Source organism: Elephantulus edwardii, unplaced genomic scaffold (genome assembly GCF_000299155.1).
Source record: "Elephantulus edwardii isolate Elephantulus edwardi_28Jun2011 unplaced genomic scaffold, EleEdw1.0 scaffold00148, whole genome shotgun sequence".
Taxonomy (NCBI): Eukaryota; Metazoa; Chordata; class Mammalia; order Macroscelidea; family Macroscelididae; genus Elephantulus; species Elephantulus edwardii.
This window is the reverse complement of record NW_006399898.1, coordinates 3,465,412-3,483,912: the sequence shown is the minus strand read 5'-3', so window position 1 is coordinate 3,483,912 and position 18,501 is coordinate 3,465,412. Positions and strand designations below refer to the sequence as shown.

General features: G+C 55.6%; 1 protein-coding gene across 1 annotated transcript in view; it reads right to left on the bottom strand.

Annotated features, from left to right (window-relative positions):
* NCOR2 (nuclear receptor corepressor 2) overlaps positions 1–18,501 on the bottom strand; it is a 120,889-nt gene that overhangs the window by 94,610 nt on the left and 7,778 nt on the right. The window contains exons 4-5 of the mRNA XM_006894688.1: positions 11,955–12,134; positions 6,004–6,117 (exon numbers count right to left, since the gene is read on the bottom strand). Coding sequence (XP_006894750.1) covers positions 6,004–6,117; positions 11,955–12,134 — 294 coding nt within the window. The remainder of the gene's footprint in view (positions 1–6,003; positions 6,118–11,954; positions 12,135–18,501) is intronic.

Sequence of the window (18,501 nt, the reverse complement as noted above, 5' to 3'; positions counted from 1 at the left end):
GTTGTACAGTTTGATGGGTTGGGGGGTGAGGGAAATGGAAAGAATTTGTTCAAATTTGTATTATTTGAATTTTGTAAAGTAGTAGAAAAATTGGAAAAAAAAGATGAAGAAGAAGTCGTCTGTGCCAGATGACCGCAGGTGGGTCCCGGCTTTGTTGGCATCCTGTCTGTCTCAGGAGCACAGGTGCCCTGAACAAGGGGCTGAAAGACATCCCCTCGAGTAGCGGGTCCCCCCCTCCTGGCCCTCACGGCCAGTTCTTCACAGACACATCTGCTACAAGAGCCCTGCTGCCCGTCAGGCCTGCCCCACATGCCCCCTCGGCACCCCACTCTCCCCTGGGGCCTTTGATGACATGGTCAGCTTCCAAAAGGACAGCCGACACGATGTCCAGGAGACCTGTCCTGCTGTGAGCTGGTCTCAAGACACTGAGACACCGGAGAGTCACACAGCACGCTGCTCTGAGGCCTGGGTTCAAATCCGCTGACTGGACTCAGGCCAGTCTCCTCCCCACAAATCTCAGGACCCTGTCAGGGACACAGGGCGAGGGACTGTCCCACTTCACACGCTGTGGTTAAGAAGTAAACTTGAGATCCGCTAAAGCCAGTGTCCAGCGCACGACGAGGGCCGTGGGGGGGGCAGGCTGGTGGTGTGACTGCTGCCCAGCCCTAGTGGGGGCATTCTCACTGGAGGGAACCACTGGCTGGGGCACTCAGAATACCCCTCCCCAAGGGCAGAGGGGGAGACGAGGTCACACTGCAGCTGGTCACCAGGGGCCCAGTTCTACAGAAGTGGGGGTCAGTGCCCAAAGGAGAGCCATCCCCGGAGGTCCCCTAGGTCAACTCCCTATGGACCAGTCCAGAACCCAGGCTGATGGATGGGGGGCAGGACAGGACCTGCTGTTACACACAGGGCCAGAGGTCACCAAGTCTCACTCGGGGGGCTCAGGCAGGCAGCTGAGGGCCACAGGGTCGGGTGGAGTCCCACTTAAAAGACAGCACCCCTGGGGAGCTCCGGTGGCCTGGTGGCAGGAAGCTGCCCTGAAATCCCAGGGGTACGTGATTTGAATCCACCAGACGCTCTGCTGGAGAAGGAGGGGCAATCTCCTCCTGTACCAGTCAAATCCAATTTGATGGTACACACACACAAAAATAATAAAAAGGGGGGGGGAAGACAGCACTCATGAGGGTCTCTAGACCCAGGAGCTCAGAGGACCAGGCCAGGGAAGAGAAAGTGTCCAACACCACCTATGTGTGCCCTCCACGCTAGCTCCCAGTCACTGGTGAACACACACACACACACAAACACACACACGTGTGCACGCACGCGCGCCCACGCCCACAGCCACATGTCTGGATCCCAGGAAGACCAGCAGATGACCCACACAGAACCATACGTGTACTCAATGCAGGACACCACAGAGACCCACAGGACACAGCACACATGTGAACACACGTACAGAGAGGGTTCCCTCACACGCATGGGTGCACAGCCATACACAGGTGCACACACGTGGTCACACGTGTCAACACACACACATACACACACACACACACAGAGCCTCTCGTCTTCTGTGGCGGGAGGTCCAGAGCCTCATGCACTGACCAGCCCTCGGTCTGTATCTGGCCTCTAGGACCCTGTTCAAGCTCTTCCACGGCCAGCTCTGGTCACGCTTTGTTCTCTGCAGCACAGGGGCAGCACCCCACCCTCACCCTGGGAGCCCCAAAGGCCCCAGTATCGCTCCCACTGAGCCCCTCGGAGCTGACCGGTGATTCTGGGAAGCAGTCTGACTGTGCTGGTCTGTCCCCTGGGCCCACTGGGTCCAGCTGTCACTTCATGTCATGTGATGACTGACAGGTGGGGTGAGGCCGGCTTTGGGATTCCTGTGACGGATTTCCTTACAGCCGTTCTGAAAAACCCCAACTCCTGATGGGTGTGGGGCAGCAGGTCCCAGAGACAGGCGCCCTGGGGCCCGGATGTCTCCTGTCTACAGTAACGGCTGACAGTGTGTCTCTAGGTGGGCTGGTTTATCTAAGCGTCAGGACCTGAATGGTTAAATCCATGCCTGGGCTAGGGTCTCACCTGCCGACCACCTTGCCACACAAGCAGGTAGAGACCACTGCTTCCACCGAGTCTCCCAAAGGTATCCCAGAAGTCTGCCCTTGATCCCTCACATCCGCAACAGTACCCACTGTGCACTTGAATGCAAGTACTGCCTCCTCCAGGAAGCCTCCCTTGACTGCCCCAATTCCTCGTTGCTGGCACGCTCACTGCAGGGCCCTCTGGGTGTCCGTCTCACTGAGATCCAGAGGGGTAGGACAGGCAAGTCCTAGCCTCCCACATGCATCCCATGAGATCAACAGACCTGTGACCTCCCTCTCGTGGGCTCTGCTGGGCCAGGACCCCCGGGGATGGGATGCCTTCCTTTCCAGGGTCAGCAACTGCTTCCCCCTCAGCGTTTTCCCACCTCCGTCCACACCCCTGCCTGCCCCGCCCACACGGGCAGCCCCGGGAGGGAGGTCACTGGTGTGGTCCGAGATGAGCTGCCTCCTGGGCCCGCCCGGTGGGGACGATGACCTCCCCTGATGCACCGGACCCCGTCCAGCCCGCCCCTGGGGAGCTGTGGCCCAGAGCGGTTCTGAGAGGCCGCTGCATCGCTGCACAGGGCCGGCCACAGGGAAGGAGGGCAGATTAAAATCGACCCTGTTGATCCAGCAGGAGCAGGAAGTGCCTGCAGCTGCTGCCAGAGGTGGACAGGGTGGGGGACCTCCTGCCTACCTGGCCTCCAACCTCAGGGTCCTTCCAGCGCCACCACAGGGACCCATCCTCCCGTTCCCACTGCCCGAAGGCAACCTCCACTCCAGGGAGCAGGGTAAGCGGGCAGGACGCGGTCGGCCCCCGTGGGGACGTGCTGGCCGCAGCAAGGGTCCTCAGCACTGACGGAGGGTCCGGCAGTGAGCGGGGCAGTGTGAGGTCCGGGAAGGCACCCCGCTGGAGGGAGAGGCAGTGCAAAGGCCCTGAGGCACCCTGGGCACAGGAGGGCCAGCAAGGAGGCGCTCGGGGCGGGGCTGAGTGAGGAGTCGGCCAGGGAGCCGACAACGGGGTGTCCAACCCCAGAGCCACCAGAGGGCAGGTGAGGTCGAGGTTCCACGTTCGAGGGCCAGGGCCGGAGCAACGGTTCAGCTGCCCAGCAACTGAGTGAACGTACTGACGGTATGACCGCTGCCTCACACAACGAGGCCGACGGCTGCTGACGGAAAGGGTAAGTGAGGATGAGGTGACCTGAGTGGCCAGGCCGGGCCAGCTCTCACCCTCAGGAACCAGGTTCAACCCGCTGTGAGGCCTCAGTCTCCTCCGGGCAGGCGTGAAGGCCGGGGCTGAGGGGGTGGGCCACGTCCAGGCAGGCAGGGAGGGTGTATGTGTGGCACACCCCAATCTCTCCTCAGGAGAAGCATTTCTTAGGCTCCATCGCTGGGGGGCCGGGAGACGGGGGGCCCCACCTCAGACAGAGGTAAGAGGCCCAGCCTCCCCAGCGTGCAAACTCATTTCACCACGTTCCACCTAACTGCACCGCACAGACGCTGGGCTTTTTACAAACTGAAGGCCGGTGGCAACCCTGCGTCAAGCGTGTCGGTCAGTGCTGTCTTTCCAACAGTACGGGCTCACTTCCTGTGAATGACCGCATTCTGCTCATTCTCTAAATATTTCTGATTTTTTTTCCCTCCAGGGCTGTGGCATCCCTCACAGACTCCAGCTCAGGGTAAAGCTAATGTTACGTGCACTGGCAAACAGCGAAAATTGGTACGACTTGCTTTGTGGTGCAGTGTTCATTTTATTGAAGTGGGAACTCCGATTTCTCCGAGGCCGGGCAGGAGTCAGAGCAGATGCCCCTGACCTTGGGGATCACTCAAAAATGAACATGTGACTCCAGCCAGCCAATGAGGGTTAGCCCTGGAAGTGTGGCCAAGGCCACTAGGAAAGAGACTTCCTATCTGCTTCTGGCCCCTAGTCGGTGAGAGGTGAGTCAGATGCCGTCACATGAGCCCCTCGATCCACCCACACCTGAAGCAAGCGCCAGCACTGACTTCTCGTCACAGGGCCCCATGATGAACTCTTTCTTAGACTCGGTTTCTGTCTCTTGTATCCAGGAGAGCTAACTGCCAGACACTTCCTGAGAAAGCTTTTGACAGTTACAGCGCCCCACGAGCCCCCACCACAGGTACGCTGACTCCACAGCCTCAGGGGCCCCAAGGCAGAGGAAGAACAATGGGGTCTGCACCCTGCATCTGGGCTGCCATCCAAGCAACTCTCTGCCCCACTCACCAGAAGCCCCGAACCAGTGGCCTGACAGACCATCCAGCTGAGAGCCCCAGGTGAGGATAGTAACTGGGACAGAGAGGGACTGCGGAGGCCAAGGAGCCGGGCTGTTCTAGACAGAACGACAGTGCCCCGGAGAACGTGGCCATGGGGACAAGAGACCCTCACTTTACAGGTCAAAACAGCCCCACGGAGATCCACCAGAAATGGGTGAGCTCCGACCCACAGTGACCCAGGAGGACAGAGCAGACGTGTCCGACAGGAGCTCCGAGACTATGACCTTTACAGCTAGACAGCCGTGTCTGTCTCCCTTAGAGCAATGGGTGGGCTTGAACTGCCAGCCTTGTGGTTGGCAGCCCCATACTGAATCCACTGCTCCTCGCCCCACCAACCATGCAAGATGGGTGCTAGGTCACCATGAGTGAACAGGAGAGGAGTGTGGGTCACAGCAGGTGACTAAAACCACTCGAGGTCACAGGGAAGTGTCAGGGTGGGGGACTGTGGTGGTGGATGTGGGGCCCGAGCCCCCTCTGCCCGAGGTCAGGGCAGCCCATGGGGACTCTGATTTACAGCACTAAGTGTCACAAGTGTGGCTCTGAGTGGGAATGGATGCCTGGCCCCCAAGTCCTACTGCCTCAGGCTCACCCTGCATCCTATTGCTGCTGCATGAGGCGGAGGACTAGCCAAACGGCTGACAAGCAGCTCGGCGCAGGTAGGCCCTGGGGACAGGAGAGCAGCAATCACAGACGAGGAGACATCAGCTGCACCTGACTCTTGAGACTGAGCCAGCAGCAGGGAGCAGCCCAGGGACCCCACGCAGGAGCACGGAACGAGAGGTCGAGAGAAGAGTGGTCCCTGTCTGCCACACTTCACTGTGTCACATCAGACAAGAGCTGTGTTCTGACCCCTCAGAGAGGACACTCATCACCCACACACCCTGCACTCATCTGAGTGATGAACATGGAACTGAGTTCACACACAGTGGCAGGACCTGGAACTCAGGAGCCTAGAGCCCTACCAGACACCAAGCTCTAACTCAGGGCTGTTGAGCCCCTCCAAAACCAAACTCCTCCAGGCCCCCAGCAGCTGCCCCTCCCAGGCCTCTAGGCCCCAAGCCTGCATCAAGCCTCATGTGGTATCTGGCCCCAGGAAAGGCCCTGCTGGGATGTCAAAGCAGGCTGGCACTGAAGGGATCCTGTTGCAAATCCCAGGTGTACCCTCTCTGGGCTATGCGACTCTGGACAAGAACTCGAATTGTCTGGGCTTCAGTTCCATCTGTTTTGACGTGACAAATGGAAGCAGCTGCCCCATTCGCCCTCCCAGGACGGCCGTGCAAAGGACTGTCCACTGCCTGGCAGAGAAAAGGGCTCATTTCCCGTTACTGAGGGAAATGCATCTTCTCCATCACTGGACTTCCTTCTGAGCCTAAATGTTCCTCCCCAAGCCATCTACTGGGCTCAGACCTCCTAGGACTCACAGCACCGCCCCTCAGCCAGGGCTCAGTGCACCCCAGGCCCACTGAACACCAGCCACTCATTTATAAATGAGTCCGGGGCAGGAGGGTTGCTCAGGTGCCATTTCGTAGATGAGAACACGGAGGCCCAGAGTGGGAAGCGCGCCCGTTGAGGGGACCCCACAGCCTGTAAGCGGTCAGAGCAGGGTGGCAGGAGAGGCTGGCTGGCAGCTTACCCGGTTCTCGTCGTAGATGATCTGCACCAGGCTGCGATGCTTGGATTCGATGGGCGGAGGCGACACGGGCTTCTCGGGCTCGGGCGGCTTGGCGGCCTCCTCCTCCAGCTGTTGCTGTGGGTGGAGAGGGCGTGATCGGTGAGCAGGGCGGAAGGCAGGCCCCCCACGGGGCACAGCTCGGGCGGCCCCCTCACAGTGGCCATGCACAGGAAGTCAAGCTACTAACCATTTCCTCTGACTCAGCCCGGGGAGTCCTGGAGCAGCAACCCCTGCTCCCTCGGGGAAGGGCCCCCACCAGCAGCCGACTCGAGCCTCCGGGGCCAAGCCTTCCCTGGTTCAAAGCCTGCCTGGCCTCACTTCCAGCGAAGTGAACAGAAGCAGAGCCTCAGTCTCCTCCTCTGTGAAATGGGGCCAATCACCACCTCTCTAGATGTGGTCCCGAGGAGACGAGTTAATGCAGGCACAGTCAAACAGGGCCTGCTAAACCCAGCCACAGATATTACACACCATCATCGCACTCAGGACCGTGCAGACTCAGGGACCAGGTTAGAAACCTCCTTCGTCTACAGGAGGTTGCTAACTTTCTCTGAGCCTCACTTTGCCTCACCTGGAAAATGGGGGCAATTAAAAAGTCCTTTTTCTATAGGACAGGTGTTAGGAGGAAGACCTTCAGAGCAAGACGAAGAGGTGGTGAGAATGGGGCAGGAGGTTCAGATCTGTTCAGGGTCAGTTCAACAACACCTAACAAGTGAACCCGGGAAGTCTGGTGGGCAGTTCCACGCTGTCACTGTGAATGAGCCCTGACCAGAGGCCAGCGGGCAGGTCCTCACACGGGGCTCCCCTCTCTAAGACCCTCTGTGTGTGACACGGGGCCCCCCTCCTGCAGACCCTCTGTGTGTGACACGGGGCCCCTCTCCTGCAGACCCTCTGTGTGTGACACGGGGCTCCCCTCCTGCAGACCCTCTGTGGCTGACACGGGGCCCCCCTCCCGCAGACCCTCTGTGACACTCTAGACCCTCTGTGTGTGACACGGGGCTCCCCTCTCAGACCCTGTGTGTGTGACACAGGGCTTCCCTCTCTGTAGAACCTCTGTGACACTCTAGACCCTCTGTGTGTGACACGGGGCCCCCCTCCCGCAGACCCTCTGTGACACTCTAGACCCTGTGTGTGTGACAATGGGGCCCCCTTCTCTCAGACCCTCTGTGTGTGACACAGGGCCCCCCTCCTGCAGACCCTCTGTGACACTCTAGACCCTCTGTGTGTGACAATGGGGCCCCCCTCTCTCAGACCCTCTGTGTGTGACAAAGGACCCCCCTCTCTGTAGACCCTCTGTGACACTCCAGACCCTCTGTGACACGGGGCTCCCCTCTCTCAGACCCTCTGTGTGTGACACGGGGCCCCCCTCCTGCAGACCCTCTGTGTGTGACACAGGGCCCCCCTCTCTGTAGACCCTCTGTGACACTCTAGACCCTCTGTGACACGGGGCTCCCCTCTCTCAGACCCTCTGTGTGTGACACAGGACCCCCCTCTCTAGACCCTCTGTGGCGGATCACCCCTAAAGGCAATGACTGTTTCACACCATGAAGAAAGCGAAAGACCAGCAATGTTAAGAGTCCAGCCCAGGGCCGAGTAGGGGCATCAGTACCCACATCCACACCCCAACAGGGTCCGCCCCCTCACAATGCTGTGTGCAGTTGACACGGGACCCAGGTTCGGGCACTGTGGACCCGAGGCCAGGCCCCTGGGAAGCCCAGCTGGGTTAGCAGCTCTGCCACAGTCCCACAGAGACCCCTGCTGGCAGCTTTCGGAAAACACCGTCATGTCCGACACATCTGGACTCAGGAGGCCACACAGATGAGAGCCCAGCGTCCCCCGGGGTTTCCCAGGTGGGTTCCCCAGCACCGGCAAGTCCTCTTCCCACCAAGTGACCAAATGGGCTTGAAACACCAGCTTTCTTCCAGTTAGAAGCAAAGCATCTAACCACTGCACCACGAGGCTTCCTGGCAAAACACTTGCGAACCCCAAAGTACAGACTGGAAGCATGTGTGTGGGATTCTCCCTCAGTGAGGGTGGCCCTCTCTTGGGCACCACAGAAAAGGAATTCCTAATAGATGCTTTTGAGTCATGGTGCTGGAGAAGAGTCTCGAACATACCATGAACCGCCAAGACAACAAATAGGTCTGTCTGGGAGAGGGTGAAGTCAAGTCTCTCCTTGGAGGCGAGGATTTTGAAGCTCTGTCTCACTTATTTTGGGCATGTGGCCAGGAGAGATCTGTCCTTGGAGAAGGACATCAAGCTGGGAAGGGTGGATGGACAGCACTGAAGAGGAAGACCCCGGATGAGATGGATTGATAGGGTAACTGGGGCAATGTGAGTTGGTATATAGGAGTTAGTGAGACTGGCTCGGGATAGGGAAGGGTTCAGAGCTGCTGTACATGGGGCCGCTACACATCACAGGTGACACAATGGCACATAACAACACTAACATACTATGACAGGTTTGGAAGCAGGAGTGGCCTCCACTTCCTAAACGACATGCCTCCAGAAACTCTAAGAACTTTGGTAAATGTCGACAGTTGTAGAGGGGCTTCAGGCCTTTTGTTCAGAGGGTCGCTATGAGTCGTACTCGACTCAAAGGCAATCAACAACAAAGGCAGAATGAGAAAGCCCACCACCCCGAGGCCACATGGGCCACAGTGCTGTGACCGGCCAACAGCAAGCTCCACGGGGCATCTGTGGCTTTTCAAGGCCCATCTCTGGTGGACTGCAACTGCCAACCTTAATGGCTTGCATCACCTAGGGTCTTCATCCTTCAAGCTCTTACTTGCCACCTACACAGCCTCGGGAAGACACCGTACCCCTCTAGACTTCAATGTCTCCCTCTGCAAAATAGAGGGGTCAGGGTGCCCCCCCACACACACAAGGCTGCTCTAAGAAGTGGAGGAAATGCCACAGCCACTTCCTCCAGCCGAGAGCCCAGGATCTAGATTAGATGGGTGCACAGATTGCACTCCTGACTGCTCTGGCCACTGCAGGACACTCAAAGAATGGGAGGAAAATGTTGACCAGAAGCTCAAATTCCTGAAAATAAAAAGGAAACTCACTGGACTGAGTGAGACTGGGAGACTCCTCGAGACTGTCCTAAAATACTCTTCAAACTACCTTGAGGACTGCAGGTTCAAACAACCCCGGGTTTGCCCATAAGGTCTGTGGCTCCTTTAAGAAACCACCCACTGGAGATGGATGAGTCCACAATTCCTTTAAATCAGAGCCGAGAATGTAAGGATGCGGGGAGGCTAGATTAACTGAAAGAAGGCCACCAGAATGACAACACAAAGAATGTAACCAAGGTCACCAAGGAACTAATACAGAAGTTGTTATGGAGGGAACCCCCCCCAAATTAAAAAAAATATTTAACTGCCATCAAAGAGATTCCATCTCCCAGCCTCAGTGGTGTGGGAGTTAAAGCACTCACTGCTAACCAAAAGACTGGCAGTTCAGGGCCACCAGCGACTCTGTGGGGTGGGGGTGGGGAATGACACTTCTCTGAAGAAGCCCAGCCTCATAAACTCTATGCAACAGTTCTTCCCCCCACAGGGTGGCTATGAAAGAGAACACGGAAGGCCATATAAATTCCCCGGCAAGTGTTAATGTGTGTTCCTCACTGTCAGGCTGAAATTGACCCCAGCTGCCCCTCCAGTGGGTTTTCAGAGATTCTAAATCACACACAGAGCAAGACTGACCATCTTACTCCCTTGGAGACGCTGACGGATTCGTACCACCTGCCTCTGGGTTGGCAGCACAACTCCTTACCTACTAGGCCACCCCTGCTCCACTGAATGCAAAGTATATTAAAAGTAAAAAAGAGAAAGGCCTGACTCCAGCAGGGGCTTTGGTAAGATACTGGTATATCTGATGCAGATTAGAACAGCCACGAGATACCATTTCTAGCCAACCGGGAAGGTTATTATCAAGAAACCCAGAAAGCAGCTGACGGGGAGATGGAAATGCTGGGGCCCTCGTGCACCGCGGGCGGGAAAGAGGAATGAGAAACGGTGCTGCTGGAGGTGAAGGGAGGCTGGGAGGTCCTCAAATCGCAGGACGCACAACCACCGCCTGACCCAGCCACTTGGCTCTGGCACGAACCCAGGCACAACCACCAAGAGGCTCTGAGAGTAAAACCTGGGCCTGTGAGAAGCAGCGCCTTTCAGAGAGAGCCCGCCCGGACGTCCAGCAACGGCAAGGGGGCACCCCTAACGGGCTAACTCCACAGAATGGAGCACTACACTGCAAAGAGGGAGAGCCCATGGGAGAAATGGGGGGCCACATCGAATGTGCCACCCCACACAATGGAGAGTTCTGCAGTCAGAGGACGGAGGTGTCCATGGTGGTCAGCACGGGGAGTCACCAAAGATGCTGCGTGAGAGGAACCAGTCGGACACGACCCCAGAGGTCTCCAGCCATGACCACAGCACAGCCAGGGCAGGTAAACCCAGAGAGCAGATGAGGGCAGCCAGGGGCTGGGAGGAGAAAGACAGGGCAACGGGGTTTCTTTGTGGGGTGATGAAAATGTTCTGGAACTTGACAGAGATGTTTGTTAAACATCAGAAATGTCCTAAATGGCACTCAACTCTTCACTTTTAAAATAATTACCTTTATATGAATTTAGCATGGGTTTTTTTGGTTTGATGGGGTTTTTTTGTGGGTTTTGGTTTTTTTTTTTTAAAAAAAGAGCCAAAGTGGAGTTGAAATCGTAAAATAAAAACAGCTCCATCAAGGGGCGCCCCCGAGCCACCTGATTTCTGATCTGAGGCATGAACTTGAAGATGTGACCTGCAGAGTCAGCGGCGTTCCCCAGGCCAGGCCCTAAAGAGTTCTTCACTCAATGTCTACCCATCTTGGAAACTACGAGCTCTGCGTCGCTGACCGCTGACCAGGCCCAGCTGTCACATTGTTCTGGAGGTCCAGCTGTTAGCAATAGCCCATGGCCTCTTGGAATCCACGCCCTCCCTTCTCCCACCTTCTCCCACCTCAATGTTCCTCCTTCACAGGCTATCAGGTATTCAGGGAGCCCACCCTGCTGAGAGGCAGAGCCAGGTGAGACCCTACTAGCTCAGATGCACCCACAGCGGGAGCTCTCCATGAGTACCTACTATGTGACAGGCACAGATGTCAGGGGGAGACGGGGTCCTGTCTTATCCTAACTGGAGAGCCCCCTCGGTCCTAGCATAGTGGCATCCAGGGCAGGAGGCCCTCTGAGGCAGGGCCAGGAGGCAGGGGAGGCCCGCGGGCTCCGCAAAGGGGTGGGGGCCAAATGCACTGACCTCTGCAGGCCCCTGGGCTGTTACAGAGAGAAAGCAGCCGTCGGTGGCACGGGGAACTAGTGGGTATGACTATGTGCCAACAAAACTATTCACGCGCGCGCAGACAGCTGCTTTTGGCTACATGTGCCCCATCCCTGGGACAGAAAAGAGCCTGGTGGCGTGGCGAGTGCCGTGTTGAGTTGCTAACCAAAAGGTCAGTGATGTGATTCCACCAGCGGCCCCAGGAGAACGGCCGTCTCCTCCCCAGAGAGATTACAGTCTCAGACACCCTGTGGAGTTTCGGACGGGTCAGCGGTGGGTTTGACCTGGTCTTGCTTTAGGGACAGAGTGCGGGTAGAGGATGAATCAATGTACAGAGAGGGGCTCTCCGCAAGGGACATGTGAGCAGAGAGTGAGAAGCATGAGTGGTTCCCAGGGAGGAGCCTGGGGCCGGCTGGAAGCAGGCAGCAGAGCAGGAGGCTGACGGGAAAGCTCGGGTTCGGTCAAATCGCGGGGTGAGGCCCCAGGCAGGTGGTCACAGTGTGAGGCGGGGAAAAGGGCTGCTGATGCCATTTATAGGTGTGCGGGCCGGTGCAGCACTGGGCGGCGTCCCCTCCTGGCCCCCACCCGCCACGTGCCCGCGCACACCTGCTTCTTCTTGAGCTTGGAGATCTGCTGCTCCACCATGGTGATCTCGCGGTCCACGCGGTCCATGTTCTGAATGAGCTCCTCCTTGGACAGCCGCGGGGGGACCAGCTCCAGCTCGGGGTCCGCGTGCGGGGGGCTGGGCGGGGACACTGGCTCCAGCTTGCCTGTCAGGCTGCGGTCCTGCGGGAGAAGGGAAGCAGATGTGGGGGTAGGGTCAGGGTAACTGAGTCGGGGGGCACCTCTAGCCAGGTACATGCCCACACCTGGATACAGCCCTGTTGGACACAGCCTCACCCAGAGGGACCCACCACTGGGTACACCTCCCCCTTTATAAGCCCCCACCAGGCACACCCCTATCAGGAACACACCCACCAGATGTAACCCTAATTCCTGGCCTGACTACAGGTCCCCATAACACAGAGGCCACATCCTGGTGTCCATCCTTCCAGCTGTAAGCTCCGTCTGTCACCCTACAGTTCATCACAGACCAGATATGCATCCTCCAAGATTGGGGTCTCGGCCTCCCCTCACTTCCCTTCCCACAGCACAGCTCTCTCCTGGCCCTCTGGTCCACCTCTGTCCCCTGCACCACACCAAACTCCCCCAGAACCCCACAGCTTATGCCCCCAGGGCCTCGCCCGCACCAAGGCCTCCGTAAGCACTTATGATTCTCAACCCAAACAAGCAAATCTCAGGAGAGCGACGGAGAGGAAAGTGCTGACCGAGACAGCCTGGCACAGCGGCTAAGACAGCGGGTCAGGCCGGTGCGGCGGGCACGGGCAGGACAGGGCTTCACCAGACGGCACAGGAGACACGGGAGCCAGGGCCAGCTCCACGGCACCTGACAGCGCACGCCACAAGGTGGTGCCGGAGGTCAAGAATGTGGTGGTGAACCTACAGGCTGACGGATCGAATCCACTAGACAGACGGATGGAGAAAGATGGGGCTGTCTGCTTCCAGAAAGGGCACAGCCTCGAGGCCTATGTCCTGCAGGGCGGCTGTGCACCAGAATCGACAGCACAGCACCAAGGTGTCTGGCTTTTCATCTACGGGTCTTTGTCTGCTTCTTCCTTCCCTGAAGGTTAGGTCTGCCTGGCGCAGTCAGGATGGAAAACGCCCTCACTTCGGCCATGCACGGCCTCCTCCCTCCCCACAAGGCCACCAGGCAACCAGAGTGGGGCGGCCGCAAAATCACCGTGCTCCCCGCCAGTGTTCACTCTGGGGCAGGGTCTGCCTGGGCTCACCAGCTCCCTGCCTCAGTTTCCTCATCCATACAATGGGGAGAGTCCCAGTCCCCACCCTCAGGCCCCAACAAGGTTGAAGAGTTAAGACATCGCAGCGCGGGCTCCGAGCCCATCCAGCATACTGTAAGCGCTCAATAAACGTGGGCTGTCACTGCCCTGCCCGATAGCCAGGCCTGGCAGCGTGTGCGTAACCCGAGCCCCCACCAGGAGCCATCCGGTGGGCCAGGCCGGCAGCTGCTGCTGGAGGCGTCCGGGAGGAGCGCCAGGCTGCCGCCTCCCAGCCCCCACGCAGCTGCCACCCGCAGGACACAGGCCACATTATTCCCTGGGACAACTGTGGCCGAGGGCGGCCAGGTGCCCTCACAGCCCCCCAGGATGGGCAGAGGCCACACCAGGCTGTGTCAGTCCTCACAGCCCAGTGGGGACTGAGGGCCTCCCGCTGGCCTTGCCTCCTGGTCTCACCGTGTCCATCTGAGACATGGGGAAAGCTGCAGGGAGAACATTCAGGACCCCTTGGGGAACCAGAAAACAACCCCAACTGTCCCACGTGGCCCAACATGCTGTCTTGGGGAACACCCCTTCACCCCAGGGACAAGCCAGAAGTTAAGACAGATACCCCTCAAGCCATCTCAGAGACCCTTCAGCCCTGTAGGCTGGGGGAATCCCCATTATTACCAATCCATCTTCCATTGCTGGGGTCCTCATGCCACCATCAGGGGTCTATCACATTCCCATTTTACAGATGGAAAAACTGACACCTCGGAGGCTTAGGGCCAGGGGTGGGCAAAGTGTCTGAAAAGGACAGATGGTAAACACATCCAGTTTGCTGGCCCGTCTCTGTCACTATCATTCAATTCTACCCCTGCAGCAACGAATCAGGCCCCCACAAGCTCACTCCTTCCAGCTGCTTCCGTCTCACAAAGACCCTGGAGGACAGAGAATCACCTCACAGGAGTCTCTAGACTGTGATCATCACCGGGCGGCTGCCTCCTCGTTCTCAGTGGGGAGGCCAGCGGCCCAACGCTTCATCTACGCACCACGCAAACCAAAGCCGGCCCCCTGCCACGGAGTCCAGCCTGATCGCGTGGACCCTCCAGCTTCCAAAAGCCGATGCTGCCTTAACGATGACAGAAGAATGGGTGCCTCTGCACACCCATGTTTATCGCGGCTTTGCTCACAAGAGCAAAGAGGTGGAAACAACCTAAGAGCCCATCAACAAATGAATGGATAGAAAAGCTGTGGTATGTTCATACAACGGAATACTATGCTGCACTGAAAAAGGAGGAACTCATGAATTATTCTCTAAAATAGGTAACCCTGGAGAACATTATGCTGAGTGAAATATCTCAGTCACACAGGGACTAATATGGCATAGTCCATAGAATGGGACTGACATACATCAGGGTTGGGGTGAGACTGAGAAAGATGGGATAAATGATGTATACTGCATTGAAACAGATGAAGGAAAGAACTGTTTAAAAGCGATAGATGATTGGGTATTATTGTTATGACAAGAGTCCAGAATGAATTGTATACCAATGAAAGAATTTTACTTTTCAAAGAGAAGAAGGGGGGGGGAGAAAAATGCCATAATGAATGAATGGAAATCCAAAATCTCTGTAAATATTCATTAAAATTAATTTTAAAAAAATAAAAACAAGGAACTCATGAAATACTATTCAAAATGGGTGACCCTGGAACACATGCTGCGTGAAACATTTCAGACACAAAAGGACAAATACTGCATAGTGTCACTATTGTAAAACCAGACTGACATCAGGGTTGGGGGTAGACTTAGACATATGGGATAAATTATGTATACTGTACTGAAACAGATGAGGGAGGAAACTATTTAAACAGATACATGATCAGGTATTATTGTCATGACAGGAACCCAGAACGAAGGCTGCATAGTGGAGTGGACTTGGGAGGGAGGGATCATATAACAACGAAAGAATTTTTCTTTTACTTTTCAAAGAGCAAACTGGAGGAGAGGGGTGGGCGGGGAGAAAAGTGCAACAATGAATGAATGGAAATCCAAAATCTCTGTAAATTTTCATTAAAATTAATAATAATAACAAAAAAATTTTTTTAAAAAGATGGGTGCCTCTGAGCTGTGGTACTGGAGAAGAGACCTGAGTGTCCCCCGGACGGTCAAGAGGACAAGTCAGCCTATCCGAGAGGAAGTAAGTGCACCTAGGGGGGCTCCTTGGAGGCAGGGATGGTGATGCTTTCACGCGTTGACTTGGGGTCCTCGGAGAAGGACATCATGCTGGGGATGGCCGAGGCTCTGAGGAAGACCCCCACAAGATGGTCTGGCACAGAGACTGTACCCGCAGGCTCAAGTATGTCAGAGATGAGGAGGAGGAGGTGGGCACAGGATCGGGCACGCTCAGATCTGCAGCTCACAGGATCGTTACGAATCAGTCGACTCGACAGCGTACAACAACAACGGCAGTGTTTCCAAGGCTGTAACGTTTTCCTGAAGGAGGCTCCATCATTTTCCCCGAGCAGCTGGTGAATTCAAACCACCGCCCGTTCTCTTAGCAGCCCCATGTCTGACGCACGCATCTCAAGGCCCTCAAGTCAGAACTGACTCACAGCTGACCCTGCGCTGGGTTCCCAAGCCCGTAGAGGTCAGTGCTCACCCTTCTCCCTCGGCACCGCTGGTGGATTTGAACCACCAGAGGCATCACTTGGGGCTTAGCTGTCACCCAGAGGACGCAACCAGAGCTCTTTAAAAAAAAATTATACTAGTTTTTACAAAATTTGAATACGTTGTTTTTTCAGACCAGATTCTCTTAAGGACTCCTGAAATTAGCAGAGAAAACAAATGGGTGGGACGTGTCCCCCAAAAATGTCACTAGAATGCACACCCATGTTTATTGCTGCCTTGTTCACAATAGCAAAGAGCTGGACACAACCCAAGTGCCCATCAACAAATAAATGGATGGAGAAGCTCTGGTATATTCACACAGTGGAATACTATGCAGCCCTGAAAAACAAGGAACTCATGAAATATTTTGGAAGCAGGAGTGGCATCCACTGCCACAACAGCTTGCCTCTGGAAACCCTATGAACCTGGAGAAAGGACGAAAGTTATACAGAAAGTGTCCAGGACTTCGTTCATAGAGTCACTATGAGTCGCCAACAACTCGACGACACTTAATAACAACATGAAATATTATGCAAAATGGGCGACCCTGGAGGACATTGTGCTGAGTGAAATATCTCAGTCACAAAAGGACAAATATTGCACTGGGCCACTGTTGTAAAACAGGACTGGCATCAGGGTTGAGGGAAGACAAAGAAGGAGGGGAGGAATGATGTATACTGCATTGTAACAGATGAGGGAGAGAAGTGTTTAAAAGGGACATATGATAGGGTATTCTTGTCATGTCAGGAGTCCAGAGTGAAGGCTGTACAGTGGAGTGGACTTGGGGGAAGGGACTGCATAACAATGAAAGAGTCTGACTTTTTCTTTTCAAGGAGAAGAGTGAATTTGGGGGAGGGCATGGGCAGGGAGAAAAGTGCAACAATGAATGACTGGAAACCCCTAAGTCTCTGTAAACTTTTCATTTAAATAAATTTAAAAAAAGGTAATAAAAAATGTCATTAGAAATGGGTTAGGGTACATGGCAAAGTGGACTGGGGAGGGATGGGGGAAAGGAGGAAATGATGAAACAGTGAATGAATATTTTTATATTTAAAGTGAACTGGTGGGGGCTGGGAGGAAAATGTACCAACAATGAATGAATGCAAATCCAACTTTTCTGTAAACTTTCGTTAAAGATGACAATAAAAAACAGAAAGATTGAAGAAAGACTTGTTCCAGTTTGGGGGGGGAGAGAGAGACACACACACACACACACACAATCCAGGCTGGGGCCAATTTGGCTTGTGGCTGTCATCTGCCAATTCTTGCTTCAAAGCCACTCATAAATCTTAATTCACGTAAACCTTTGCAGAAACCCTGGGAGAGAAAGAGACTCTTCTTCCCATTTTATAGATGAGACCAATCGTTGACGCGCCCAACTATGAAGTGACAAAGCCACCGGCTCAGAGGGCAAAGAAGGGAGAGTTCAGGCCCCCGGTGCTGATGTTCAGGGGTAAAGGGAGCCTGGAGCCTGGATGCAGGGGTCCTCACAGCAGAAAAGGGGTCTCAGTCACAGAGCCATCTCACAGACACAGTAGCCACAGCTGGAAATAAAGGCCACAGCAAGATCCCTCGAAGGGCCAGTTCCAATCCCTGTCCCACGCACACAAAGACGTAAAGCACATCTGGACCTCAGAGCAGGGCTTCGCCCCAGCTCCTTCCCATGCCCAGAATTTGCTCAGACTTTCCAAACGCTCCTAGACATCCTGAAGCAATTACAGCGGCCCAGGGGTCCAGCCAGGCTCCAACTCTGGGCCCCCAGCTTCGCTCACCCGGATCCAGGAAGAGCGAAGACAGGAGGGGAGGAGCAGAGAGAGCAGGGACATTGATCCAGGGTCAGTGTGGCATGCGTGTACGCACGGCTTACCGACCTACAGTGACCACTGCACCCGCCACGCCACGTCGCACGCTGGCCGCGGGTACTGTGGACTTTCTCCCAAGACGTGAGTGCAAACGCTGGAGAGCTTGTCCTCTGGGTGTGGGGGGCCACGGGCAGGTGTTCTCAACAGATGAGTAAGTGAGCACAGGCAGGCCACGCTGACCATGCATACTGCGTGACCAACCCCAGGATAGACAGAGAGAGGCAGGCGAAACGCACATGCACACACACACCTATACAAACAATGGGTGACAGAAACAGAGAGAGGCAGAGCGAGCGAGCAAACACACACACACACACACACACACACACACGTATACATATACATATATCCAGTTGGGAGACAGAAAGAACGAGGCAGGAAGAGGCCAACTGGGAGGAACACATGCACACCCACACATCGTGGACCCCACACACACCACACACGATGGGTGACAGAAAACACACACACATCCCAATGGGAGACAGAGAGAGGCAGGCAAAGGCCAAGTGAAGCACATACATACCACGTGCAAAACACACACTCTCTCTCTCTCTGACAGAAAGAGGCAGGCAGAGGCCAAGTGGGAAGAACACATACATACCACGCACAACACACTCTACCTACCTACCTACCTACCTACCTACCTACCTACCTACCTACCTATCTATCTATCTATCTATCTATCTATCTATCTATCTATCTATCTATATCCCTCCCTCCCTCTCTCCCTCTCTCTCTCTGGGAGACAGACGCCAAGTGGGAGGAACACATATCAGATATCTTGT